The 10736-nt window shown below is 41.6% G+C and overlaps 2 protein-coding genes across 2 annotated transcripts in view; both read left to right on the forward strand.

The window, feature by feature from the left end:
- LOC142940066 (uncharacterized) overlaps nt 1–2237 on the forward strand; it is a 45503-nt gene extending 43266 nt beyond the window's left edge. The window contains exons 10-11 of the mRNA XM_076082953.1: nt 951–1126; nt 1241–2237. Of these exons, the coding sequence (XP_075939068.1) occupies nt 951–1126; nt 1241–1313 (249 nt within the window). The 3' untranslated portion in view covers nt 1314–2237. The remainder of the gene's footprint in view (nt 1–950; nt 1127–1240) is intronic.
- Nucleotides 2238–3650: 1413 nt separating this feature from the next.
- Nucleotides 3651–10526, forward strand: LOC142940105 (uncharacterized). The gene is made up of 10 exons (XM_076083009.1): nt 3651–4116; nt 5390–5480; nt 5617–5758; nt 5955–6059; nt 6480–6567; nt 7031–7049; nt 7243–7317; nt 8631–8733; nt 8824–8945; nt 9828–10526. Exons 2-10 carry the CDS (start codon nt 5404–5406, stop codon nt 9961–9963), a joined length of 867 nt encoding a protein of 288 aa, XP_075939124.1. The 5' UTR covers nt 3651–4116; nt 5390–5403; the 3' UTR covers nt 9964–10526.
- Nucleotides 10527–10736: the final 210 nt, after the last annotated feature.

Below are 10736 nucleotides of genomic sequence, written 5' to 3' on the forward strand. Positions count from 1 at the left end.
TCATGTCCCTATTTGGATACTGTCATCATTTCCAAAATGGTGAACCTATATGTGCATGTCACACCCTGGTTATCTTGATTTTTTTGAAATAAACTAGACTTTGGTTTGAGCATATTTGTAATAAATGACACTGTGTGTACATTGCCCTTCTTAGTTTAAACACTAGATGTCGCTGCCATTTTGAACAGCTGCTCTACATTTATTACTATGAAAACATTTACTTCAGTTTATCAGGTAAACATGGCGGAACTGTAAAGATGGAAGACAGCAAGCGAGTGGCAAAAATTATGTAAAGTCAGTACTCTTTCACTGAAGTCAAGAGGAAGTGTGTTACTATAAAACTAAACATCAGTCCCACATTTCGTTCATTTGAAAAAGTTGTTTTCTGGTCTAGAATCAGTGATTTTCTTGCAGTGTGACTGGTTGAAAACGACACATTTACTGTTGTTTGGCTTGTGACTCCTTCTGGTTTTCTGTATACGACCCACAATCAAAGAAGTTTGTCCACCCCGGCTTTATCCAGCCTTTCTCTGTCTTAAACTATGAGGTGCTGAGACAGAGACACTGTTATCAACACTGTAGGTGATGTGGCTTTGGCCCTTTCATTGTTGGGGGATTTACAGGTCTCCATCCACAGATACATGTTAACAGTTTGTAGATGAAGGGAAACTTCATGAACCTCTGCTGGTGACCAGGAGGTATTACAACGACTAAAAGAGAACTCAAGACCTGTGCTTCACTTTTTGACTTTGAATCTGAGGTTTGATGCCACAACATGAGAACTTTGAATGAATGTTGACGAAATAATTGCAGAACAAGCCCCCCCCCCCCCCCCCCCCCCCCCACACCTTTAACCCTGCAGATGTTTTACTATTTGGTCATTTGTATTACAGGCCAACAACAAATGGACTTATCCAATATTTGCTTAATACTCTTGTTTATTGGTGCAGAGCTCACCAGCGGAGCAGCAGGAAGAGCTTTGCTATGCCAGCGTGAGCTTCTCTAGAAACCAGGAAGATCTTCTCTACTCCAACATCAGGCCAGCTCGGCCCCACAGACGCAAGGAGGAAGAGGAGGACGTGGAGTACACAAGGGTCAACTTTAAGAGTGCCAGTGCTGCCAACGAGTGAGTCTGTTCAATCTGTCTCTGCTGCACGACGTTTGCAGCGGTCGTTGCTTTTATTGCTGTTTAAACCTGTTCTTAGTTAATATTGTGAGCTTTACTGTTTGTCATTCACAGATCAAGATGTCAAGAAGCTGTGGGTGATTTATCTGCACTGTACAGCACAGTCAGCAAACAACCAAGAGCATGAACACATCACGGATCTGTGCTCTGTTACTTTACAGTGTTGAAGCAGATTAAACACACATGGATGAATGTTAGGTTTGACTTACTGTATTAACCATCGTTAAGACTTCCAGCAGAGAACTAGTATCAGTGAACCAATGGGTGGTCAGCTTGTGATTTATAAATAGCCTTCTAATACAGAATTAGCTTAAAAATGTTACTAAGGAGTAATATCTTACTGCCAGTTCTAGAAAAGCATCTTATCAAGTACATTTCTCTGTAAACAGTCTTCACTACTCTCTGCTCTGCTGTTCTTTTTAGATGAATTACATGTTTTTGTTTAAAATATTGCCAATATTCTTTCGCTCATTTTCTTACTTCAGGTGCATCACAAGTAAGTGTTTTGTTTAAATACTCGTCTCTCAACTTAAAGGTGCAAAATTGGACATTCAGAGCATTAATATAGCATCAAACAACTATTGTCTATGTGAAGATATAGTGGAGTAATGTCAACCTGAGCAGAGAATGAAGTCACTCTCTCTCTCTGTGTGTTGATATCGAGCCGGGCCGGCAGGGTGTGAACTTCAGTGCATTTTAGTGCATTTGAGCGCGTCCCACTGGTTAAGTAATCAGCACCGCTCTGCACTGCTCTCAAACGGCGGTTACAGCTGATAACACCGTTCCAAGCTAAACATTGTTAGCTCTGTCAGCACTGTTGTTGTTGTGTGAACTGTTGCACCCTTGTTGCCATATTGAGAGGCGTGCGGAGGCGATCCTTCAATCATACATTTGTTCTGAGTTTGTAATTCAGCACCTTTAAATGTTTTTTTACAGTGTGGTTTTGTACTTTTATTCTCTGGCTACAGTTTGTTAAATGTATGTGATAGTACTGATTTGTATTGTTTAAATAACTTGATATTTGATTAAATAAAGATATTCAGTCAGTCAATTGTTCCAGCTGTCAACATGTTTATGCTAGGTGGTAAAAGTTTAACTACGGGGAACCAGCTCCCTTATAAGAGACCGTAGCTCTCCTGAACATAACAAAAGTTTAAGTTTGACATCTCAAAAAAGTGTGAAACCATCGACTCTGAATGTCACGATGTTAAGTGACAGCAAAGCTGTTATCAGACACCATGAGAAAACCCCAAAACTAGCCTCTACTGAAGCCTCCACCGGTCATGTGACTCTCACCTTGCAGGTCATAGCGGTCTGTTGAGAGTCTCAGCAGATGGAGTTCTCAGGATGCTGCCTTCTATCTTTCACCCTGTTCACAATGTTTACTGAGGTAATAAATCAAGAGGGAAGTAGAGTCACTTTCTCATAGACTTCTATACAACCAGAGGAGTCGCCCCCTGGTGGACACTAGAGAGATTAGAGGGATAACATGGTTCAACTGATGTTTCAACATGAGTGAGTCAGTGGGACTACAACTCACTCGACTGCCTGCTGCTGTATCAACAAATAATCCAAGATAATAATAATAATAATAATAATAATAACTTCAGAGCACCTTTGAAAACAGAGTTTACAAAGTGCTTTTGACAGACAAAGCAGCAAAAGCAAAATACAATAAATTATATATATATATTAAAATAATTTAGTAAAATCAACAAATAAAACAGAAAAGCGACGACGTCACATAGAAGCCAGTCTGTGAAACTGAGTTTTAAGAAGTGATTTAAAAGAGATCACTGAGTCCTCGAGCCTCATCTCCTCAGGCAAGATCGTCAAGATTGCAAGTTAACGTTTATAATTATTAATTTATAGCTTTATTATTGAATTTATTTTGGAATAACTAAACACAGACACAATTGATTCTTTACTGACGAAACTACAGAATTACAACATTTACTTATTTGTCTGTGTCGTCATCACATGATGCAGAATTAAGCGTTGTGTGTCACAGTACATGACGTCATGCATCTCATGATCTTTGGGTTGGGTTTGAGGATGAGGAGAGAACAAGGAGGAGAGCCGAGAGGAGGAGAGCTAAAAGGAAAGTGAGTAACAGGAATTCAATATATTATATATACGATTCAATACACCTCAAGGCTCGTGAGCTGCATCTACCAAAGATACTAGAACATCACAGGAACAGAACCAGAACCAATGGACTGCTACCGGAAACTGTAGATTAAAAACGTAATAAAGGAATAGCAGATAACTGGACAGCATTTTACAATATAATTCAACACACAATATAATTAGCTCCATGTTGTCGCATCACACAGACTTTAAACTACGGTTCATTTCAATCTGAAGTACAGTATCGGTGATAAATCCTCGTCTTAATCTAGAAGTTCTTTGTGTGTTTTATATTTTTAAAAAGGTCTGAAGTTAGAAACATAACACAGAACAAACTACAATGTGTGCAACAGTTTAGTGAAATGAAATATAATGAAACTATCCCCAAATCATGAAACAGAAATCCACAAAGTAACAAAAATAGAAACGTGAGAATAAATATAAGATGTTGCAGCTCATGTGTTTCTGATTCCTCTACTAACTAACATGAATATGTCTCATATGTTCCTCCACTGCACCTTCCATCGTCTCACCTGTTGACCCACCTTGTCTTCACACCCACTCCACAGTTGTTACTTAACATCCCCTGCTTCCATGTATTCGTCCACACCCTCTTCAAAGCTGTTCGTATTTATTTTACCTTTTTTTGCGACACACCCGACCGCCCGTCTGCTTCTCCGCCGGTGTCCGTACTTGTCTCTGTTCCATCCCACTGCCACCGTGTGCATGTCTCCTTTCAGAGGCAGAAAGAACGGAAGAAGCTGGAGAGAGAGGAGAGGATGGAGGACGCGTCTGAGCAGGTGGGAATATGAGGGTCTGCTGGTATTTCTCTATTTCTGTTTGCACTAAATTCTCATTTTATTTTTCTGAAATGTGCTTGTTTCCATTAACCTTTTGCCTACTAGCCCTATTTTTTAGCCCTCTGCTCGAAAATTGCATACTTTTACTCTCTTGAGTAAACTACCCAAACTACAAGGTCTATTTTAATAATTTTGATGGTCTATACAGGTAACACTTGTGAGATGTGTAAATATTGTGTAAATATTGTGTATATGTTACTGGTTAATACTTGTGAACACTTATGGCACAGCTGAAGTTGAAAAAGTTCCAGGTTCGCCTAAAAAACAGCACTTTTATTGACATTTTTTTGGAATTATTGCAGAGTGAAGCCTACAAACACTCCTGTGTCATAGCAAACAGGGTTGTGGTCTCTCTAAGCTCATTTGACTTAGATTGAGTGAAGCAGGCCAGCATAATAGGAGGTCAGAGAAATGAGCATTCGGCTTGAAATTCTGTACTCACTCATGCTCTATTCTAATTTTATATACTATATAACTATATATTATATAAATGAAGAGGAGGGGCGAGTCTCTGACAGGTGAATCGATGTCTGACCTTTAGATACACGTTGTGCCCTTTTAATAACTAATGAAGAAGATAAACACGTATTTACGTTGTTTAGGTTAATTCAGTCCATCAGATTCCAAATATTGTGTGAATTTCATATTTCATTCTGACTTTTTTAAGTTCTCATCTCATCCTCCAATACGAATGAGTAGTGTTAATTAACCTGAGACTGTCAGACCTAAAGGGACTTCTAAAGGGACCCTGGTGCTCTGAAACACTACCGCTTTTGTCCACAGGGGTCGCCAGAATCAGCACTAAATGAAAGTTCCACGTAGTAGCTTTAATATGTTGTGTTGAGGCAAAGTTTCAATAATAGATCAGGGATAGATGTTAGCTGTTGTTAGTTAGTCGTTAAAACTTTACTGAGACATAAAACCACAGAATAACTTCAGGTATTGTCTACTGACATTGCTGCTAATGCAAAGTTTTAAATGCTGGTTCACCCAAATTACAAAAACATATTTTCTCACATTCCATAATACCTCTGCGCTCAAAGCTGTGAAAGATGTTCCTTTTCATGAACAAAGCTCTGGTTACTAAGAATAATTCACAGAACACAGTGTCGGTAAAAAGTCCTCATAGTTTAAAAGTGTGTGTGTGTGTGTGTGTGTGTGTGTGTGCGTGTGTGTGTGTGTGTGTGTGTGTGTGTGTGTGTGCTTTCTCCAGTGCAGGGCATTCAGATGTTCGAGCAAGGCCAGTACATCCAAGCGGTGGACATGTTCACAGAAGCCATCTACTGCAACCCCAAGGACCACAGGTGACATATGACCTCTAACCTGTGCAGCTCAGCGACAGTGACCCTGTCCTCTCCTGATGGCACCCCACCTTCATCCTCCTCCTCCTCCTCACGTTCACTTTGGTTTGACATCAGTGTCTCTACGCGACTCCCACAGGTTCTATGGAAACCGCTCCTACTGTTATTGGTGTCTGGAGCAGTACTCGTCCGCCCTCGCAGACGCTCAGAGGTCCATTCAGCTGGCTCCCGATTGGCCGAAGGGGTACTTCCGTAAGGGGTGTGCTCTGATGGGGTTAAAGGTCAGCTCACAGCAGACATATACGTTCCTACAGAACATTAGATTTTGCAGTTTGTGATTCAGCATTTGGACTTAAAATGTATCTTATAACAATATTTATTTTTTTAAAACACACCTGCGTAGTGTAAAAAACGATGTGTGTGTGTGTGTGTGTGTGTGTGTGTCTGTGTGTGGGTGTGTGTGTGTGCGCATTCCAGCGGTTCAGTGAAGCAGAGGCGGCCATGGAGCGGGTGTTGAAGTTGGATCAGCTCTGTAAGGAAGCCTCCAGTAAACTCCTCTCCTGCCGCGTCCTGCAGCTCACGGTGAGGAGAACCGAGGCGTCCATCAAGAACTTCATGAATTGAAGTGAACTGAAGCGTGCACATAAAACCAGGAGCTGAAATCAGTCCAGTTCCAGCTTCCGGCTTCTTTCTTTTGTATTTGTGTTTATAATTGATTTAAGAACATGATATCAACATGTTAAATCCAAACCAAATGAACTGTGGTGAATACAGACGTGTGGTTAGCTGGCTGTTAACAGGTCAAGAGGGACCAACAGTCTGGACATACAAGAGCTGAGATTGTTTTCTAGCTGTGATGACCAGGTTGAGGCGGTCGGTTAGAGCCGAGCGTTGTCCTCGTCTAAATGTCGATGACGTGTCGTTCTTGAGTGCATTTGAAAAAGAAAAGAGACGTTTCCATGAGGTGACTTTAATGTTCTTACCTCTTGACTTTCCCTGTAGGAGCTGGGCTTCGAGGAGGAGCAGAGTGAAGCGCTGCTGGAGAAGTTCACCACCGTTCAGGCGGTCGTCACCTCACCAGAGGCCCAAAGTAAGAGCTCAGCCGCAGCCCCGCTTGTGTCCACACGGGGGCAGCACCGCTCTCTGTTCCAGTCACGTCACACATCAACAGCAGAGACCGGCAACACTTATGTGTAAAGATTATTAAATACATGGACAGTAAGATATAAACGATCTATTATGAACAGCACACTGCTGCAAAGAAAGGGGCAGAGAAATATGTAGTTTACAGAGTAGAATATATTCAGTATATTGGATATGAAGATGTATCAGCAGTCTGGACTAAAGCAGACATGCTGCATGAACTGTAGAGTCCAGTGGGAGTTTATTGTTTATTGATATGATGTTACAGTAAGTAAGTGCTGTGTCAGCACATTAGTGTACTTTACAGCAGACCACAGTGGTTCATCGTTGTAAATACATCTCATTGATGCTCTGTTTTTGTTGTTTTGTCTTTCCATGATGTCTACTTCCTGTCTCCTCTTTACTTCCAGCACTGAAGGACCAGAGTGGGTACGTGTCTGTAATAGACAGTAGTTTAACAGTATCATTCTAAACATGAAGCAAATCAATCCTCTCTTCTTTTTATAGTTGTTCTTTTTAAATGTTATCATACGTACGCTGCGTGTAGTAAAAAAATGATAATATAATGTAAACATGAACTTCTTTCTTCTCTCCTGCTGACTTCCCTCTCTCTGTCTTCCAGGAGCTGTCGCTCTCTGTGGGTCGGGAACATCACATTGGAAGTGACAGAGAAAGACGTCTTGGACGTCTTTAAAATGTAAAAACACTGAACATGTGTGAGGACACGTTGCATGTTTAGCCTGGAGTCATGAATTCAGTCTTTAGGGGTAAAGAACAACAGAATAAAGCCGTCAGCTGAGGCCCATCTAGTTGTTCCAGGACCACTGCAATAAGGAGATGGACTTCACATGAAGTTGTTCTATGAAGGGTGATAAAAAGCTCCAACTGTACACTCTGTTTATTTTGAACAAACTCTGGTTGTTTTAATAAGGAAGTGAGGACATAATTGACCTTTTTCCATCATTCTGTGAGCAGCTGTGATCTGCTTTTATGACCAAAATAGATATCAGTCAGTGTCGAGCTCACTGATAAACACATTGCATTTCCTGTGACTCCTTCACAATAAATGTCAACTGTTTTGCCAGTTAAATGCTTTTAATGTGAAGCTGCAGCAGGAAATGTTCAGTTTGCATTAGCAGTAACTTAATGTCCCAACAGACACCCAGTTCGTAATACTGCAGATATTTAAATATTGCAATACTTTCATCAGTGTGTTACCTCATTCAGCGATCGATGGTGACTTATATTTGAGATAATTGCTTTAAGACATCTGCATGAAGCATCACAGGTTGATCAACTTCAACAATGAAGAAACACGATTGTGTTACACTGAAATGAGAAAAACTGGTATCACCTAAAACCACCATGAAATCTTTAGTAGTTATATTTATCAGCAAAAATATCAATATTTAACATTTCCAAGTAGTAGTAGTATCTGTAGTAGTTACAGAGGTATGTTGGTAAATAGTAGTGGCTTTAGTTTAGTCACTGAGGTAGTTAAAGTAGTACTTGTAGTAGTAGTGGCTCTGTTATAGTCACAAAGGTAGTTAAAGTAGTACTTGTAGTAGTAGTGGCTCTGTTATAGTCACAAAGGTAGTTAAAGTAGTACTTGTAGTAGTAGTGGCTCTGTTATAGTCACAAAGGTAGTTAAAGTAGTACTTGTAGTAGTAGTGGCTCTGTTATAGTCACAAAGGTAGTTAAAGTAGTACTTGTAGTAGTAGTGGCTCTGTTATAGTCACACAGGTAGTGAAAGTAGTACTTGTAGTAGTAGTGGCTCTGTTATAGTCCCACAGGTAGTTAAAGTAGTACTTGCTTTAGTAGCAGCAGCAGGAGTAGCAGTAGTACTACTAGTTGTAGTGGTATTTCTACCATAAGTAGTAGAATGGTTGGTGTACTACTGTACTCATAATAATATTAGCTGTGAACACTGGACATGAAGGACGTTTCCTGCAGATCTGTGCCTCACTGCTTTGCTGTAGTTTTAGAGGCTCTGTGTTTCCATGATTACAGGGTCGGTGAGATAGAGAGCGTCCGGGTTCTTCATGAGCGTTTCTGTGCCTTCGTCAACTTCAAGAATGCCAACATTGCTGCCAAAGCCCTGGAGAAGCTGCAGGTGAGTGAGGTGCAGGTGAACGAACCCGACGTGACGTTTGTCCTCGTCGATGTCTCGGTGTACTTTACGGTGCCGTGTCCTCCTGTCCAGGGCGTGGAGCTGGGGAGCTGCAAGCTGGTGATGAGGTACCCAGAGCGCTGGACCCAGCGCACCGTGTCCCCCATGCAAAGGATCAACGCTGCAGGACCACAGCAGAGCTCAGCAGCCGCAGGGTACCGAGCATCTCACTCTGAACCTGGATCTTTGTGGTGCTTTGTTTCAGAAATGTCCTCCCTCTGCAGATGAACACTTTGGTTCCTTACAAAGTCGAGGATTCTATCACCAGCTTTCACGTCTTTGAGTTGCTTTAGGCGTCAGAGATTAGTATTAAAGGGACCGGTCACCCCCAAAATCATATCCTGTTGCGTTATTTATCTTTCTAGATGGTTTTGGTGTGAGTTGCCTCTTGTTGATGGAACTCAGCTTGTGGTGCTTAAAGCGGTGAAAACAGTTGAGAGACATTTGGAAAAACTCAACAGCAATGTCTCTTTTCAGAAATCTCTAACACTCGGCATCTCACACCTAAACAATCTGGATTGACTAACAGCACTGCGGGTTAGAGGAACATTATGTGATTTTGATTTTGGGGTGAACCCGCATTTAAGTTTTGGTTAACGTTAAGGTGAGGATTAGACATGTCGTGAGACATTTTAGGTGACGTATTGGGAAGATTATGATCATTGATGATCCTCGCAAGATAGACATCCAAAAAAAACAACGCTTTAGGAGTTAAACATGAAACATGAAAAATGAATAATAAATAAAATAGTTGATGCTGATTTTGAATAAATAAAAGCATTGTTTCTCTCTTTTTTGCATTTGCACAGTGAACTGTTCTTTACATTTAAGGTCAAATTAAACTGAAACCTCATTTAGTGACTCAAACTACATTTCAGAAAATCCCACTTCCTTGGAGCAACGTCCATCGACACCAATCAGTGATTTAAAGACTATAATCACAGTGTAACACAGAAGTGCACTGTTGGCATCATGTATTGATGTTCATTGTTTCTGAATGTGACGCGGGGTCCTCTCCTCTGGTTCTGTCCACGCAGGTCCAGACGGTGCGCACCAATAAGCGGAGACGAGTGCTTCTACTGGCAGACCACAGGCTGTTTCTACGGCGACAAGTGCCGCTTTAAACACGTAGCAGACCAACAAGGTCGAGACAAGAAACCGTGGCAACCTTAACCGTGTCCCCTCCCAACCCCAGCAGCACCAGGGCTCATGGGAGAAGGAAGCAGGAACGAGGACGGGAGGACGGGAGGACGGGAGGCCCGAGAACACCGACAGCTGAACGTGTGAGACGGAGAGAGTCGGATACGGTTTGTGTGTGAGCGCTGACGTCGGGGGTTGTGACTCGGACACCATGAGGAACATTACGGCGCCCGGAGCTCAAGCTCAGAAAAGACTAAGTCACATGATACTGCAAAACTTCTGATGTAAGAAGGTCCTCAAAGGAATTGAATTCATTGGAAGTGAGGCGTCTCTCAGCTCCATTTGGATCCTAAAAACCCTGATGAACTCCAGGTGTCTGCATGGAGATCCCTGATCTGTGGGAAGTACGTCATCTGTCATCAGAAGGGGTTTATTTGGACGAATGTGTTTGGTTGAACCATATTGGAAAACCAGCTCAGTGACAAACTGTATCTCTTGAACACCACTGTTGAACTGCTTTAAAGGTCCAGTGTGTAGGATTTTGGGGGATCTTTTAACTGAAATGTAATATTCATAACCATCTTTTCATTAGTGTAAAATCCCCTGAAACTAGCAATTACTCTGTTTTCGTTTAGCTTAAAAGGAGCGCTTCATATCTACACAGGGAGCAGGTCTTCTTCACGGACTCCGCCATGTTTCTACGGCCCAAACACTGACTCCAGAGAGTCTTTGTTCATTTTTATGTAACCTGAAGGTAACCGTAGTTCTTCAACGGACGGGTATTCAGTTTGATGCAATCTGCAACC

This window comes from Anarhichas minor, unplaced genomic scaffold, assembly GCF_050575085.1.
Source record: "Anarhichas minor isolate MPS153535 unplaced genomic scaffold, ASM5057508v1 ptg000114l, whole genome shotgun sequence".
NCBI classification, from domain to species: domain Eukaryota; kingdom Metazoa; phylum Chordata; class Actinopteri; order Perciformes; family Anarhichadidae; genus Anarhichas; species Anarhichas minor.